This window comes from Grampus griseus (genome assembly GCF_964374135.1).
Source record: "Grampus griseus genome assembly, chromosome: 16".
In the NCBI taxonomy this organism is placed as follows: domain Eukaryota; kingdom Metazoa; phylum Chordata; class Mammalia; order Artiodactyla; family Delphinidae; genus Grampus; species Grampus griseus.
This window is the reverse complement of record NC_139010.1, coordinates 8,210,174-8,229,269: the sequence shown is the minus strand read 5'-3', so window position 1 is coordinate 8,229,269 and position 19,096 is coordinate 8,210,174. Positions and strand designations below refer to the sequence as shown.

At 35.9% G+C, this 19,096-nt stretch overlaps 1 protein-coding gene across 4 annotated transcripts in view; it reads left to right on the top strand.

Annotated features, from left to right (window-relative positions):
- ARID4B (AT-rich interaction domain 4B) overlaps window positions 1-19,096 on the top strand; it is a 126,609-nt gene that overhangs the window by 92,746 nt on the left and 14,767 nt on the right. For all 4 annotated transcript variants that reach the window (XM_082673418.1, XM_082673417.1, XM_082673415.1 and 1 more), the window contains 2 exons: window positions 12,994-13,078; window positions 15,906-16,104. In XM_082673418.1, the coding sequence (XP_082529544.1) occupies window positions 12,994-13,078; window positions 15,906-16,104 (284 nt within the window). The remainder of the gene's footprint in view (window positions 1-12,993; window positions 13,079-15,905; window positions 16,105-19,096) is intronic.

Below are 19,096 nucleotides of genomic sequence, written 5' to 3'. Positions count from 1 at the left end.
TAAGAAAAGATTTACTAAAGGAAAGCATAATCCTGTCCTAGGAGCACTTGGATTTTAGAGGGTAAAAAGAATGTTCAGTTACTTGAGCTTTGAAATTGATACGGGGTTGGGTAGGGTAAGGAAGGATTTTAAATTGAGGCATTCAAGTTTTTAATAATATAGAAAAGAAAAACAAGACCTAGTTCAACAAGACATGCTTGTGTTAACGAGAAGGATGCCATCTACTTCTGACGACTCACACGTTTGTATGGTATGAACGTTCAAAAGAAGAAAACTTACCGTCTTGATGAAGACCTGTAGGGTGGATCTCTACAGACTCCAGCATCATAGAGAAAACAATTGTCCTTCAGTAGATGAAGCAGTTAATTTTCTTGTAGTCAACATAACAGTATTCCTATTTCTCTCTGGATTAATAACCAAAGAGTCTGTCTTATTGATGAATAAGCAATAATTGTGATTTTTGCTCCTCCTTCATGTCTGAAGCTAATCTAGTGAGGACCTCAGCAAATCCTCATCAGCTCTACAACTGTTTTCCTATTATTTTGGGGATCTTCAGCTTGATCTCTGAATTTACACTTGAGATGTGCAATTAGAAATGAAGATATATGCATGAAGTTTCATAAAAATAGTTTTATCTTTATTGGCAGTTGTTTATTACAACAGCATATTGGAAATTTTGTATGGAGATGTTTGAGTTTTGTTTGATCTGAAACATTTTCCATCAAGCAGGTTTTTCTTAAAGAAAATAATATCTTTCTTAGAAAAATACTGTTTTTCTTGTAATTTCTACATTTTTCCTTTTTTTCTAAAGTGCTGTCTAAACCTTTACATTAATTTTCATTTATACCCTTATTTCACAACTGAAAATCTTAATTTTTTTGTTACACAAGATAGCATTTGGGCCAATTTTTTTTTACTTACTACAATGGGAAAAAAAGACATTTTTACATACTTACATTACATTTATGGGAAATAGCCAGAATTCTGGATCCTAAACCACATAATGACTTATAAATGGTACAGTATTGTTACAGAATTTTTCAGATATGGTGGCCATATGTAAAATGATTGTCCAGTGCTATAGCATTTACTAGTTCACCACATGCTTTTTTACAGAATTTTTAAAAACTCATCTAAAAGTAGCATTCAATATAGAAAAATGAGAAAGTACATAAAAGAAAGGATCACTACTAATACTGTTGTGTGTTCTCTTTTAGTCTTTTAAAAAATATATCTCCATACATTTAAAAATTATAGTCATACTTCAATAATTTTTAATCATAGGCTCTCTGTTATATTTGTTTTAATTTCTCTTAGTGATGTTAATATTTTATAAATGTTTTTAGTATCATTAGCTAATTGATCCTTTTCACTCTCAAGCTTCTAGGTCATGCCATAAAACATGAGATTGACGTTTGAAAATGAAGTTACTTTGAAATTCACTGGCCATAAACTTGAGTGTGTTGGATTTATCCTTGTTCAGTAACAGCTATCCTTGTTCAGTAAAACAACCAAGTGTGTTGGAACTATCTAGGCTACTTGGCATGGGATTTAAAATACATCAATATTTTATTATGTATCGATGCTGATTTATTTTTCTCCATTCATTTCTACTTTGGCTTTCCATAATCAAGGAGTTGGGAGTTTGATTAGAGAACTTTTTTTAATATTGAAGATTCCCAACTGCATTAAATGACACCCTTAAGTAAAAGAAAAAGAAAAGAGACACTAAAATTTCAACTGTAAAGCTCTTAAATAACTAACAACAGTTAGTTCTAGTCCATGTTACAAGTTATAGAAAACTGAAAGTAAGATGAATTATACTTAAGTATATTATATGAAGTGAAAATGAATTTCATTTTAAAAATACCTTATTTTTCTAAGCAAATTGGCTCCTCCTTGGAGGGAGTGGGTGGAGTGGGAACTAGTAAAAAGCTTTCACAAACAAATGGGTTTCATCCCATTTTTTGTGAACATTCAGCTGCTTTTTATCAAATATCTTCCTTTATTTGGCAAACATAAGTTCAACAGCTATAAGCCAGATACTGTGCTTGGCACTAAAGGTACAAAGAAATAGTCCCTAGCAAGGAATTCATTGTCCAGGTGAGGGGAGAGCCTCTCCAGCATGTACAGCCCCCGTCTCCCCCCCTGCCCTCATCCTCTCCTTATGTTGCTCGCATTCTTCAGTCATTTGTTAGAATCTTTTTTTTTTTTAAACCCCCATGTTCTTCTGTTGCTCTTGTGTTGTTGCTTTGTAGTACCTGCTTGACAAAACCCCAAGAAGGCTGATGAAATCTAACACTCCTACTACTCCCTGCCTGCACCTGTGCAGCTGATCCTGTCTGGAGGAAAACAAACCACCACAATGAGTGGTCTTATTTTAAATTCATGACTGTGAACCTCAAGTGGGCGCTATATGTCCTCCTTCCATGCCCTTTCTACTTTCTCAGACTATTTCATTTTTTTGAGAGTAATTTTTAATTATTACAGTTTTTATTGGTATAATTAACATGCAGTATTATATTAGTTTCAGGTATGCAACATAATGATTTGATATTTGTATGTATTGCAGAAGGATCACCACAATAAATCTAATTAACATCCATCACCATACATAGTTACAGAAACAATTTTTTTCATACAGTTTCTTATCTCCTCAAATCCCCAGGAACTCTTCCCCCATCCTCACTTTCAGCTGGTGACCTCATTGAAAAATTGAAATAAGAGAATTTCTACAGAATTCCACTACATCACCTTCTTACCTACATCTGCTGCCATGTTTTCTGCCTTCTCATCTTTAGCCTTAGGGTGAACAAGCATGCTACTATCTAAAACCCATCTTCCAACTGCCATACCTTCTTGCCTAAATCAGAGATATGGTCCCAGAAATTCTCCCCTTTTTTCTCATTTTCTCACTCTGTTCTAAACCGTTCCCATCCACATATAGACCTGCAGTTATTCCTCTCATCTCATTTGAGCTTCCCCCTGCTTTCCCTACTGTGCTGTTTCTTTGCTCCACTTCCATCCAGCAAAAACAATTAGAGTTATTTACACTTGTTATCCAGTTTGTCTCCTGTTCTTTTTGTGTAAACCCAACCCAGTAAGGCTTTCGCCTCCACCACGCCTCCAGAACGGGGTCACCAGGGACCCCATCTAGCCGAATTCCATCCCTTATTTCTTGACCTCTTGTTACTTGCCTTACCTTAGTGCCTGAGCCAGCTGACCACTCCTTTTGTGGTACTTTTCACGTGGGTTCCGGCTGCTGCAGCTGCAGCTACTTTTCTGGTTTATTTTCCTTTTCTACTTTTCCCAAATTGAAAACCACCCCTCGGTCATTCTGTCATTTCTTATCTTTATGTGTTTTCTCCCTTCTAATTGTTCCCTTCTTTTATTCTTCTGGTATCCATTTTAACTTATTGTACATTCTGTTCCTGATTTTCCAGTCCTGATTTGAGTCACTTTTTCTGATATTGAATTTTTCTGAATTATTTTTTGGAGCCAAAGGGATTTGACCTCCTAGAATATAACTTCCATGTAGGACTGTGGGTAAATTTTTTTCTATTGTTTTAAGCTTTTTATATTGGGAGCACATTACTTTACATTACGGAAGTGCATTTAATTTTAAAACATGAAAAAAAACCCCTCAGTTTTTATATTCATTCCATTAATATCCCTTACCACATCTAGAATGTTCTGTACATGCCTGGCATATGGTAACTATTAAACGAATATTGAACTAGATTGGACCTTCTGGCAACAAAATGGATGTAGAGCAGAAATTAAAATCTAAAAAAGGGGACTTGTATATAAAAGTGGTACCTATGGAATACAGAGACAAGTGGGGAATTGGGACAGATGTGGCTTAGTTTTCTCACTGGAACCTCTTCTGTATCATTTTACATATGGTAACTCTTTGCTTAACTTTTTGAGGAACAAACTGTTTTTCACAGAGGCTACACCATTTTACATTCTTACCAGCATTGTATTAGGGTTCCAATTTCTCCATATCCTTGCCAACACTTGTCATTTTCTGTTTTTAAAAAAGTGTTTATTTATAGCTAATCTACTGGGTATCTCGTTGTTTTGATTTGCATTTCCTTAGTAACTAGTGATGTTGAACATCTTTTCATGTACTTAATTTTATATGATCATTTGTATATCTTTTTTGGGGAAATGTCTATTCACGCCCTTTGCCCATTTTTGAATTGCTTGTTTTTTGTTGTTGTTAAAGAGTTGTAGGAGTTCTTCATATATTCTGTATACTAATCCCTTATCAGAGATGTCATTTGCAAATATTTTCTCCCATTCTGTGAACCCACAGAATTGTCCTTTCACCCTTAATAGTGTCTTTTTAATTGTGATAAAGTCCAATTTATCTATTTTTTTCTTTGTTGCTCATGCTTTTTGTGTTGTATCCTAGAAAACATTGCCAAATCCAGTGTTATGAAAATTTCCCCATTTTCTTATAAGAATGTTATAGTTTTAACTCTAATGTTTAGAGTTTTGGTCCATCTTGAGTTAATTTTTATATATGATTATGGTAGTCAGTTTTTTAAATGACCTCTTTGGGTAATATACAGAGCCCAACTCCTAATTAGCAGCCAAAATGGGATTGAGAGTAAGAGACTTGAATGAATCTGATTGGAAGTGCTCATGTCCTGTGACCTTTCTTCCAGTCCCTGTCTCCTTTTGTTCCTTTGAAGAATTTTATGTCACTTTCTCAGCTTAATTTCCCTGTTCCTTCCCTGCCATACTTACATTGTACATGCCTTTGGACTTAGGAATATTGATAAGAGTACAAAGTTTTTCTACTCGTATGCTTTGAAATAATTATTCTGGTAATGATAGAAAGGAAAGCAAGGTACTCTATCTAGGAAGTTGTCTGCTTTATTTTTATAGTTGAAAGTTAAAGAACTATAAATGAAGGCCATTTGACAATGGTTTCCAAGGAAATATCTGTCAGCCTGTTTTAAGGGGAGAAAGGGAACATTGCCCATATCTCTTTCACAAAGTCTTCCTATTATCTTTGCACACTCCTGCTCCTCCTGTGTGCCATTCTTCTTTTCTTGATACCTCACTGTCATCTCCAAACTCTTGTCTCCATAAACCCTTATGTCACAGTCTCCTAGCCTATTTACTTCTGTTTATGCTATAAAGCATTAAAATTAAAAACTACTAGGGAAGTCAAAGGACTGTATGTTACTGCTCATGTGAAAAATTCTTTTACAGCACACAAATGCTTTGTATCAGACAGTCCTACATGTAGAGAAATTTAAACGAAAGCTTATAAGCAATGAACAAGGGGAACATAAAAATGAATTTCGGGGGCTCCCCTGGTGGCACAGTGGTTGAGAGTCTGCCTGCCGATGCAGGGGACGCGGGTTCGTGCCCTGGTCCGGGAAGATCCTACATGCCGCGGAGCGGCTGGGCCTGTGAGCCATGACCGCTGAGCCTGTGTGTCCGGAGCCTGTGCTCCGCAACGGGAGAGGCCACAACAGTGAGAGGCCCGTGTACCGCAAAAAAAAAAAAAAAATATATATATATATATATATATATATATATATATATATATATATATATATATATATATATATATATAATTTTACTTAAAAAATGACTTTGGAGTTGGTTAGTTTTTCAGTGCAAGTGAAAATAAAAATTTCATTTGTGAAGAAGATTAATAAACTCATATATTTTTGCACTCAAATGGCCTCTCTCTCTTTCCTTCTTCCTTTTTTTCCTTTCTCTCTCTCTTGTTCTCTCTCTGCGTGTTTACTTAACTGGGCCTGTTCCATTTAGTATTTTTTGTAGATTGACAGGTACATTTAATGTAAAGCATTAACTTGGACCTATTCCATTTCATAGTTTTGTAGATTGGCAAGTTACATCAGTATGTTTGTCTAAATGTGCACAAACAGACTAATCCCCTAAGCTTATCAAATATTAATAAAACAAACTTTGGGGATACTTTTAGAAGTCAGTACCTGCATCACAAAATACAATGAGTGCCAGAGTTGTTAACCATTTGCAGTGGTCTTTATAAGCCCGTTACAATGCTCTGTGATGTGTTCCTAACATTATATATTGATACTACCTCTGCCTGAAGACCTACACCTTGGTTTCATTTTACAAAGTTAAATTCTCTAGGAAAACAGATCTATATAATTACAGTACGTTTCTCTTGGGCTATTTGTGTCAAATCTTTAATATGATGATGCTATAATATTCATGTTTTTATCATCCTACTATTATATTCTTTATTACAATGAACACCATTCCTGTTTCTTTGATGTGGATTTAACAGTGTTGTATGGAGTGGAAATATGAAATGTTAATAGCATGCTTAGAATTTTATTTTTTCAATAATATGATGCTTTTATCTTTGTTTTATCCTAAGTACATGACTAAAAGCATTAAACTGTAGTCAGTAGGTCTCTATAAATTTTGCTTTAGATATTCTCTCACATTAAAAATAAATACGTAAATTGAGATTATTATAGAAAATTCATAAAGTAGGTAAATATTGATTAAACTGCTTATAAAGTTTATAATTGATAATAACTAGTGCTGCTCTTCATCGTGACTTGGTCTTTTTTTCTATTACAATATCATATTTCTTCCCTCCTATTTTCTTACTCAATTAAGGGGGAAAGAATTCCTTTCCATGCTAAAGAGGGCCTAAATTTCCACTTTAGATGTGAGGTTTTTAAAAGCTAAGTTAGTTTTATGACATATATTAAGTTTTTTGCCTATAGATAGGCAGGATATAAAATACATATTGTTCAGCAATTATGAAATGAGTCTCTCCATTACAGAAAACGACATACAAATGATGTTAATATTTCACTTATATTAACGGTTAGTTATTAGATTTTATCTTTTATAATCTGTATGCATATTTTAAATAATGAGTTTTTAAGTATTTTGTCAGTTCAGTTTTGTTGTTGAAATTATTTGTACGGTATCCTTATTCTGCATGTAATTATTCTGTGGGTTTATATTAATACATGGCTGATGATATTTCTTTGAAAGTGGTTTAGTTAGGTTTAAGCAGAACCAAAATCTGAACTGATGTGGGCACAGTAACCATTTTGGTATCTTATGTCTGGTTGACTAATGTCCTTTTCCATTTTTATTGTTGCTAAATGATTTCTTAGATGATTTGCCAACAGATCCAAAAAAAAGTCAAAACGTTTTCTTTTTAGAACTCTGTTTTTCTCTGGTGAGAGCAAGTATGCTATGGTCTCTGAATGGTTCCTTTTAGCTTTGTATAAATATTTTAATTCGACACATTAAAATTTCAAATATTTATGTAGCTACTTTGTTTGAATGGTTCAGAGGTTTGTATTATTACTTACGTAATGACTGATTAGTGTGGTCCTCTCTGTTAAATTGTAAACTCCTCGATAAGGAGCTGTGGTGCATTTATTACCCAGTGCCTAGCGCAGAGCCTGTCACATGATAGGTACCTAAGAAGTATCTGTCGAGTGAATAAGCCCTGTGTAGACTTCTAGTCTGGGAGTTTCATATAATTTTTTAATTTGGGGGATCATCTGTTCTACCTTCTTCATTTTAGGTAGGTCAGGGAACAGACGGCTAGAAGTTAAATGAGTTGCTCATGCATCTGGTCATTCATGTTTATTCCGTTAGTTGAATGTTAGATGATCTCAATAGACTGTTCTCAAATAAGTCAGTATATTCTTTGAAAATATTTTCCTTAGTACTTTAAATATCAGATAAGATACTTGTCTAGACTCCACGCATTAATTACAATGAATTTATTGATAACTGAATTGAAAAAGTATGGGCTAATCATTAACAGACTTAGTCTTCATTTTCGAACTCAGTGTTTGTTAATATTTGTCCCGATATTTGTTTTTCTTTGTTTTTTGATATTTTTTTTAAATGGAAGCATTTAGTAATCTTCTTTTCCTTGTGCCCTGGCAAACTGTATTTCCTTTTGTCACAAACAGGCCAATTACTCTCTTCTGTTCGTAATTTCTAAATTTAAAGTCCAACTAAAGGTAGTATAGTTTATATCAATAATCCAAACTTCCTTGTTTTCCTCAGACATTCTCATAAAACTCTATTGCTTGGATTAAAGGTGCAGGTCATTTTGTTTGTAGGCCAACCACTTAGCTTAAATTTCTCTCCTAGTTTTCAAGCTACATTATCACAGAACATGAGAGCTGACAGCAATAGGCCTGCTAGCCTTGGGGAGAAATCTAGGTATTTAACAATAACGTGGTTTCTTTGAATACCTGTTGCCCTAAATAGCTGTTTGTAGTTCCTGCACAGTAGAGAGACCCCATCAGAATATGCGTTCTAATGTCTTGATTCACTTTGTGGTACTTAAAGCCGAATCAAGAATATTGGAGAGCCACTGTGAGGGAAGTACAGCATGTCCATGTATTTGGGAATGTTTCAGAGGATGGAAGCATTTTAAAACCAAAAAATTTATATTTGACTTAGTTTTTTAAATTCTTGTATTCTTTTTTTTTTTTTTGCGGTACGCGGGCCTCTCACTGTTGTGGCCTCTCCCGTTGCGGAGCACAGGCTCCGGACTCGCAGGCTCAGCGGCCATGGCTCATGGGCCCAGCCGCTCCGCGGCATGTGGGATCTTCCCGGACCGGGGCACGAACCCGCGTCCCCTGTATCGGCAGGCGGACTCTCAACCACTGCGCCACCAGGGAAGCCCCAATTCTTATATTCTTTAAGAATGTATTTTGAGGGATGAATGGATACTATACTTGGTATGGTGCCCCAAGGAGAAATGAGAAATATTTCATGGTCTTCTATTTCTTAGCTGCAATTTTCTGCTGTTTGCCACTTCCCTGTAATTTCGATTTCTGTGGTGTCCAAGATATTTGAATTTGAACTAAATTTTCCCATTTTCTATCTTCTTTGACTATTTTCTTATGCCTAAAGTAAATGTGCTGTAATCTCTTTTTAATGTATATTAAATAGACTATATAAAAAGTTTACATTTATATAGAATAAATAGAATCAGTGGCAGCTTTTTCTGTAGTTCTGAACTAAATTCCCTTCATTCAAGTCTTTATTCTTGGTATTTGATAGGGGATCAGAGATCTTAACCCACTAATATTACTTAATTTAAATTAACAAACACTAGTAAAATAAAAAATTGACCTCTTTCTTATATAATTTAGTGTCAGTAGGAAATGTTGCCTTTCGGGGTGTATCGTTTTGCTTTTTTCCCACATGAATTTATGTTTCTCTCCTTCCTGGTCTTTGAAAGTATTCTGTAAAGAAAATAGAACTCATGGACTTCCTTGGTGGTCCAGTGGTCAAGACGCCATGCTTCCAGTGCAGGGGGCGCATGTTTGATCCCTGGTTGGGGAACTAGAATCCCACATGCCTTGCAGCCAAAAACAAAAAAGAAAAGAAAAGAGAATAGAACTCCTGAATAGTACTGTAATCAGTAATTACATAAAAGGAAAGAACATTTCCTATTTTTAAAATATATACAATGATCAGTTATAGCTATCTCTATTTTCTGATCATCGTTTTGTTTTTTTTTTTCCTTGTAAGATTAGTCAGGCAACTAAAGTGCTACTTGGAACTTCATTACATTTTGAAATATTTGTTAATTTTTTTTTTTTTTTTTGGTTTTGGGTTTTTTTGCGGTACGTGGGCCTCTCACTGTTGTGGCCTCTCCCGTTGCGGAGCACAGGCTCCGGACACGCAGGCTCTGTGGCCATGGCTCACGAGCCCAGCCGCTCCGCGGCATGTGGGATCTTCCCGGACCGGGGCACGAACCCGCGTCCCCTGCAAAGGCAGGCGGACTCTCAACCACTGCGCCACCAGGGAAGCCCTTCTGTTAATGTTTACATCACTGGTCTCAACCTCTGTTTGGTTAAAGGCATTTGTAATTTGAAAAAGCTACCTTAACCAAAATTCTCACGCATTGTTTTCATCTGTTCTCCCTCCTCGAGGATTGGTTCATACTGTGCATTCTTTTTTTTTTTTTTCGGTACGCGGGCCTCTCACTGTTGTGGCCTCTCCCGTTGCGGAGCACAGGCTCCGGACGCGCAGGCTCAGTGGCCATGGCTCACGGGCCCAGCCGCTCCGCGGCACGTGGGATCTTCCCGGACCAGCGCACGAACCCGTGTCCCCTGCATCGGCAAGCGGACTCTCAACCATTGCGCCAGCAGGGAAGCCCCATACTGTGCATTCTTAATGAGGCTTTTTCAGTTGCTGGTCTGGACTCTTCTGTATGCTTACTCTGAACAGGACCTGGCCTGCCTAGTAGTAATCATTCTAGTATTACACTGTTTAACAGGCAGTCCATTTCCCGTTCTTCTCTAACTCCTCACATAGTGGTTTTTGGCAAGCCTGTAGCTTGCAATGTGAGTTCGCTTCCATGGTTTGAGTTTCTCAATCTGTGAAATAAATTCTTGATAGATTTTTAAGGCATGTTCTAGTTCTGAAGGATATTAATTATAATAACAATAACAACATTGTGTTATTACATTTTATGAAAGGCAGCGTAAATCTAGCTGAAAAAAGAAAAAAATCTAAAAGAATAGTATTAGAACAAGGGAATGCCTGAACAAACAAAAAGCACTGAGAAAGGAGAATAGAAAGAGGCAAATAATAAACGAGTCACAGTATAAATATTAGCTAATACTTATAGAACCATACATTACCGTGTAATTGCTCTAGTAGGAAACATATCTAAAGAATTTCCCAAGGAATCTCCTAAAACCATACAGAACATTCAGTAGTTTTCAAACAAAATTGTTACGTAGAATAGTAAGACCATCATGTTTAATCACTGCTGTTCAAGTATTTTAGAAGCGTATATAGTTTGTTTCTTCTAATTCCAGAATCTTTCTTTTTTGTTTCCTGCCTGGCTCAACCCTCTTTCCACCCCCAAACTCACTAAAGTTCTTCTGATAACCGGTCCTCTTATATACCATCCTTAGTTTATGTTTGGGTGGAGGAGGAGAAAATAGTTATCATATAGTATCCGTACTCTTGTGGAGCTTTAGGCAGTGAGCATCAGCCTGTACCATGTGGAGTAACCACTATTTTACTTATGTATATGTTCCTTATACCTTGTTCCGAAGAGAATTTAAGCAAAATACATTACCTCTGACTCGTAAAGAAATCTTTCTCTGTCACGGTGAACATTGTAACTATGGGGACAGTAAGTATTTTTTGCTTGTTTGATGTGTTTGGTGCTCCATCAAAGCTACAATATCTTGGTGATATTCTTGCATTGAAAGCCACTGTTTCACCCGAATTTGAAATATAATAATTCATGTCAAAAATCCAAGTGGAATTGAATAGTACTCTTACTGGTAGTCAAAATGTCTGGTATTACAAAATTAATTGTACAACAGGTAGTCTTTGGGTAAGAAAGGTAAAAATCTCTTATATCTTCGTTTAGCTTATGCTGATGTTATGTGTAACCATCATGAACTGTTTTTAGTTTATCTCATAAGAAGATAGAAAGCTTGTTTTGTTTTTTCTTAAAGTACATAGCACTGATTTCCATAACTATATTCAAGTAAGAGCAACTTCTAGAAGTTCACATTCAAATTTGTAGAGGGCAGATATATTTTCTGTTCATTCTTCACCTTCACTCTAATTTTGGAAGGAACTAAATTGCTTTCTTGTCAAGCATCATGCAATTTTGAGTATTAATGGGAAAATTAAAATTACTGGAAATGTACAGGTAGGTGCTAGTGCGCCAGTATATATACCAGAGGAGTGTGTTTAGTAGAAGAATAATATTTGACTTAAACTGTTTCAAAGCACTTATCATATATTTGATCCTCAAAGAGCCATATGTGATATGCAGTCTTATTTTTTTTTTTATCTTTTTAAAGTGGTCCTTATACAGGACGAACTAAGTCTGAGGTTGAGAACGTCTTGACCGGGGCCACATAACTAGTCAGCAAGGATATGTAAAGACTTTTCTAGAACTCATTCCATTCTTTCCTCGTCCTCTCCAGTTATCACTGTGGCCCTCAGCAGCTTCTAGCAGACACTGCCGTAACCATTGTGGGGCTGAGCCCTCAGCTTTGCCACAGCCCGTGGTTTGCACCAGCAGTATAGCTCTGCCTGGGACTTGTTAAAGATACAACTAGGCCTATCTAGAGCAAGAATGTAATTTATTAATAAGCTAATGACCCAGGTCATTTGCTTCCTGACTTAAGGTCTTTATTACTTCACTTAATACCTCTGGTAATGAGGACATTTTAATTTAAAAGCTCATTTTCAGTTGTTAATTTTCTTGAGTTAAAAATGTCAGTGAGTTTTCCCATTTTCCAGAATAAATGTAGATAACTTTCAAACATAAAAAGAGGTTAATTTGTTTTTAATGTTTCTTCTTTCTGGCTGAGTTTTTACGAAAATAAACTGTCTTTTTTTTTCCCCTTTAAACAAGTAGATTTATTGCAGTCAGTACTGACTTGCACCCTGTAAAATCATGCAGACTGCCAGCACTGAGTGGAGAGGCCATCACGACTGTTGGCCCTCAGCTGCCTGCACACGTAGGAAGTGTCTCAGCACTGGAGGCTTGGCAGAGCTGTGCTTCCCCTTATAGCTTCCTGACACGGTTAGGAAAAATGGGCTACCTGCTGCTTACGAACACAACAAAGTATACAAAAAAATATAGGATTTCTATATGGGAGTATGGGATTTCTCTTCATAGCTGTTGCACGGACTTGGTTTCTCATTGGGGCAGCGGAGCAAGGAGTGCGCGCTAGTCCAGGAGTCCAGAGACCTTGCTGAGTCTTAGCGCAGCCAGTAGCTGACATTGTGTCCTTGGATAGGTCACTTCATCTCTCTCTTTGAGCTGTGGTAACTTTATTTCTTGAACCAGGAAGTTGAACTAGGTGGCCTACAAGGCCCTTTCCAGTTCTGAAATGTTCTGATTCTATTTACAAGTTTCTCTGTAATATGGCATGGTTCCTTCTGTGGTATGTGTTTTATATTTATGTTAATTTCCTTCAATTTTAGATATGATGAATGGATTAAAGCAGATAAAATAGTACGACCTGCTGATAAAAATGTGCCAAAGATAAAACATCGCAAGAAAATAAAGGTAAGTGCTTATTTTGCTGTATTATAGCTCTTAATGAAGGAACGTTGCCTCCAGAATGAGTATTGTGTGTGTGCATTAGTGTTAGTAGAGTGGAAATACTCTCTTGAAATAGCAAATTTATCAAATGCTAGATTTGCGTACAATTAAGATTGTCAGCTTATGGAAAGGCATTTTGAAAACAGTACTAAATGATCTTTGAGACTTTTTCAGTTCCAACATTGTATAAGTCCATTCAGCCAGATTTCACTTACCCATTTCAACTGTTTCCTACACCTCTAGTCTCCCAACTAGGAGTCATTAAATATTGTGGCTGGGAGCCCTGGGGTTACTGTAATAGCTGTAAACCGTTAGAGGAAGAGAAGGAAGTGTCTGAAGGCAGAGGAGAGCCTATCTGAAGCTCTTCTTTTTTCTTCATCTTTCTCTGACCATATATGTAGTGGCTTAGAATGTGTTCACAAGACACTATTAGGCAAACTCTACATAGATACCGTGGGGAATCTATTAATGAGCTTGTATGGAAATTAAGGTTACTTTTATGTATGATAGAATTACGCTTATTCATTCTAAGACTGAATCTTTCTAATGTTTTATTAGAAAGTAGAACCATTAACTAGGTTTTAGAATATTTTTAAATCTTTTTAATGGCTCTTTAATACTTTGAATGGTATATATAGTTGAAGTGTTTAATAGTTCTCCTGAAATTCAATTTTCATATTAAAAGTGAGGAGCTATTTACTTTCTGGCTAAATGATACCCTAGTGGCCCTAAATACTGAAAGGTTTCCCCTAGAGTGATTATTCTTTTCTCACTGTGAAATTGGGCCCATATTTTTAAAGTTTTGGTATAGCAACTCAGTAGCTACAACTCAGGACACTCTTGGTCTTTATTGGAAGTCATGCTACATTTAGCATCGCTCTAAGCTACTAGAAGAGCTGTGTGTGTGTGGCACTAACAAGCCAGTTTCCTTACACAGAGCAAGTTTTAGAAGTAGTATTTCTCAGGTAGAAGATAGGGTAGGGGGTAGGAGAATCAATGTTAGAATATTACACTTGGGGAATTTTTTCTAAATATTTATTTAATTCTCAATTTAGTTTTTGGCCCCTTCCAGGCATTTAAAATTCTGGGTCATAAGGGAAGAGGCATGTGAATTTTGAAAAAGCTTCCTAGAAAATATTTAATATTGTATACCCATCACTCGATCTCATCTGACTGTGAGAACCACTATTTTCAAGGCTGTCCTCTGATAGGCGTTAAAAGCCATATTTGAAATTTGCGTGGGGTAGACTATTTTTGCCTTCATAATGCATGGTATATTATGATCTGTGGTATAAAGTGATGAAAAGGCTGGCAAGAATAGGAAAATGAGAAGAGCAGTAATCATTGAGAGGTTTTGGTAGTCTACCTACACATAAGCCGCCTCAGTGCATCCAGAGAATTCAGCCCACGTGCTCTAAGTCAGTGGATCTCACACTTGATGTGTTACAGTCACCTGAAGGACTTGTTGAAACTCAGATTGGCCCATCCCCAGCGTTTCTGATTCAGTAGATCTGAGTCTGGTTCGAGGAGTTTTCACTTCTAACAAATTCCCAGAAGATGCTAATGTCGCTGGGCCAGAGTCCACACTTAGAGAACCACTACCCTGAACAGAATAACTTCTCCTCTAGTATCCAGAATGATACTGATTATGTACCGTCTTTGGGAGAATTGTAAAAATAGTCAGTCATGTTCTATATTCTCACTATATAACAGGACTTCAGAATTGTTTACTTCTACGTAGTGCTCTACATTATCATTTAGAAGCTTGTCTAAATTATTTTTCCTATAAATTTTTTTTGTAATTATTTTATTTATTTATCTTTGGCTGCATTGGGTCTTCGTTGCTGAGTGCGGGCTTTCTCTAGTTGCCGTGAGTGGGGGCTACTCTTCGTTGTGGTGCGCGGGCTTCTCATTGCGGTGGCTTCTCTTGTTGCGGAGCACGGGCTCTAGGCACGTGGGCTTCAGTGGTTGTGGCACGTGGGCTCAGTAGTTGTGGCTTGAGGGCTCTAGAGCGCAGACTCAATAGTTGTGGCACATGGGTTTAGTTGCCCTGCGGCATATGGGATCTTCCCGGACCAGGGCTCAAACCCGTGTCCCCTGCATTGGCAGGCGGGTTCTTAACCACTGTGCCACCAGGGAAGTCCTATAAATAATTTTTAAAACAAATTTAAAAAATAGTTTCCAAGAAATATATTAACCTCTGCTCATCTGTTCGTAAATAGAGAATTTCAAAAAATTTCTCATTTTTTCCTGAAACATTATCAGTCATACAGGAGGGTTGCCCCACTGACTTGACTTTATAGCAAGTCATTTGTTTGTTACTCCCTGCTGTCAACTGAATGAAGATATTTGAAGTTGTGTAATTCCCAACTCTCATTTTATATTGAGAATCTTACAGGTTTTAGAACTATCAGCTTGAAATTATGTTTCTGTTTTTTTTAGTGAATATTTAATTTAAGCCTATTGTGATTTAATTTTTACAGACTTTGTAACACCAATTATTAGCAGTAGGGAAGTTTGATAGTCTTAATTGCCTATCTGATTGCTAATTTATTTCCACTATTAAAATATAAATATTAGACAAAAACTTATTTCTCATCCTGTAGTATTTGTTAAATAACTTTGAAAAAACATTTCTGACTGTTTTGTGGGACTGTTTGTATTCTTTCTTTGTATGTTTTTTAATAATAGTCTGTAATGTTGAGTTAAAAATGAATTTTAACATTGTTACTAATAAATGCCTCATGTCTGTTATGGCTAACATGGGATACCTTTTTTTTTCTTAACCTAGAATAAATTAGACAAAGAAAAAGACAAAGATGAAAAGTATTCTCCTAAGAACTGTAAACTTCGGCGCTTGTCAAAACCACCATTTCAGACAAATCCATCTCCTGAAATGGTGTCCAAACTGGATCTTACTGATGCCAAAAACTCTGATACAGCTCATATTAAATCCATAGAAATCACTTCTATCCTTAATGGACTTCAAGGTAAACATAACAAATATCCTGTTGCATGCAAGTATTTGTTTTAATTTTTATAAATCAAATTCTATAAAGGTAATTCAGTGACATTATCAAATTCTCTGTTTTTAACTGAACCAGAATTTTGTTGACTCTGTTATTACTTGAAATAAAATCAGCCATTGATTGAGGCTTGGAAATCTTTCTGTTATTAGTAGAGCTGAGGGCACCATTAGATTTCAGTTAAAATTTAATATTCAACCTCTGGTACTATTACTGTGTTCTTTTCAGGTACCATCCTTTCTGTAGCCATGTAAAACATAGTTTGTATTATGCAATATCAGAGTATAAAATTATACTGAACTTTTTGTAAAGAATACCAAACTTTGCTTATCTTGATTACATTTATTATGATCTCTTTTATGATGTCCTTATTGCTTAATGTTTAAGGCAGAATGAAGTTTAACAAATAATAAAAGTGATGAGTACTGGAGGGGAAGAATTTTGTAAATCTGACTGGCAGGAAAGAGAGAATCTGATCTGTCAAATGAAATAAAAGAATGTATCTCCACAAAACTGCTTTACATTTCTTAAAAAAAACACAAACTTTACATTTCTTATAACTTAAGAGAGTTTGAATTTTTATTGATTTTGAATGTAATGGAAATTGTTTTTCTCTCTTATTTCAGATGGATATTTATTATTTGTAAATATCTAAATATCCTAAAGTTCATTTTTTGTAATCTTCTACTATATCAGAAATACAGAACAGTATATGGAAATATATATATAATTTAAAGAATAATGATACGAATATTGTATGTCTACCACAGTGGTGACCAAGTAGTATTTACTTAAAATAGTTATGTCTCCCTGAAAAGTAATTAATATTCTGACTTAATCATTCTTTTACTTTTCTTTAGAATTATATTAAACCTATATATATTCCTAAAGAGGATATGATTTAGTTTTCTGAAAACCGTGGCGAGCGTAAACCTAGCTATGTAAAAAAGGCAGTATTTCCACTTAGATGAAGGCTCCCTCCCTGAGAATGTTATCTGAATAGACTCTCTAGGTCATATTAAGCTTCTTTGTGAGTCTACAAAAGCCTCTGGAAGGGAATTCAGTAGGGCAAGGTGATGAGGCCGTTCTGGGAAACATCGGGGCTCCCCACAGGGATATCTGACGTAGTCTCAGAGGGTGACCAAAAGGAATATGTTCAGTGGGAGTAGGAAGGTCCTGTGCGTTTTCAGACTCCAGGCTTCCCAGACATACGCCTGGCTTTCAGGCGTAGGTCAAAACAAAATGTTTTTGCTGGGTAAAGTGACGTCATTATCCGATTCAGGTGATGGCACACAAGACATTGAGGGGAGAGCTGGAATTTCATCACCAAATGGTGGAAACAAGCTAAAATACATACAAAGAATCTAGTTGATGGCAGGAGGCATCTTGGGGATGATAGCCCTCCATGTGACTTCCTTTGGAAATACACTGCACGGTCTGCACTGGTTTCCTTCTACATCTGATGCACAGTTCTCTTCCTGGGAACTTTTTAGAGCTCTCTCTTCAAAGCGGTCCCTAGAATTTCTTTGTTTTGGATATCTGATGTGTTTTTTTAACCTTCTTTGGTATACTCATTGTGGTGGAGCACATTCTCTAGTAAATTTTAAGAACAAGTGAATAAGAGGGAAGATACATTTTTAGAGACTGTCCATATCCGAAAATATCTTTATTCATGGTTTAGTGGGGTTGGACGTTTTTCCTTAATTATTTTACTGACATTGTTCCACTGTTTTTTTGCTTACAGTGTTATTTCTGTGAAGTCCAGAGCTCTTCTAGTTTCTGATTCTTTGTATGTGACTTGTTTTATTGCTTGTTTTTGCCTTTCCCTTTTTCTGGAATCTTGAATCTTTGTTTCTAATGTCCTAAAATTTCACAGGATTATACCTTGTGTGGATGTATTTTCATCCACTGTGGTGTGTACTTACTAAGTTGTTTCATTCTAGAAACTTGTGTCTTTCTGTTCTGGATAGTTTTCATGAATTATTTTGTTGATTTCCTCCTCTGCATTTCACTGTTCTCTCTCTCTCTCTCTCTCTCTCTCTGTGTCTCTCTCTGTCTCTCAACCTGCCATTATATTGCTATTGAACCTTCTGCAGTATACTCTAATATTCTTATCTTTTGGCAGGGACATATTACTTATTCTTTTGTCTTTTTCCTCTAATTTCTTAGAAATTTTCTCAACTTTATCTTTTAGTCCTTTTACTATTTAATTTACTGCTGTAATGCTTATTGACAGCTGTAATGTTTTTAATTTTCAAGAACTCTGTTTTCTGCATGCTTTATACAATTCTGTTCTTGTACAATATCTTATGTTTCTGATTTTATTTTACTTTTTATTTTTTTTTTACTGAAGTATAGTTGATTTACAATGTTGTGTTAGTTTCCGAGTACAACAGAGTGGTTCAGTTACACATATATATACATATTCTTTTTCATATTCTTTTCCATTAGGGTTTATTACAGGATTTTGAATGGAGTTCCCTGTGCTATACAGGACCTTGTTGTCTATTTTATATATAGTATTTTGTATCTGCTAATCCCAAACTCCTAACTTATCCCTCCCCACCCCCTTTACCCTTTGGTAATCATAAGCTTATTTTCTATGTCTGTGAAATCTGTTTCTGTTTCATAAATAAATTTATTTGTGTAATATTTTAGATTCCACATATAAGTGATATCATATGGTATCAATATGTCTTTCTCTTTCTGACTTACTTTGCTTAGTATGATAATCTCTAGGTCTCTCCATGTTGCTGCAAATGGCATTCTTTCATTCTTTTTTTTATGGCTGAGTAGCATTCCATTGTATATATGTACCACATCTTCTTTATCCAGTCATCTGTCAGTGGACATTTAGGTTGCTTCCATGTCTTGGCTGTTATAAATAGTGCTGCTGTGAACATTGGGGTGCATGTATCTTTTCAAATTATAGTTTTCTCTGGATATATATTATCAG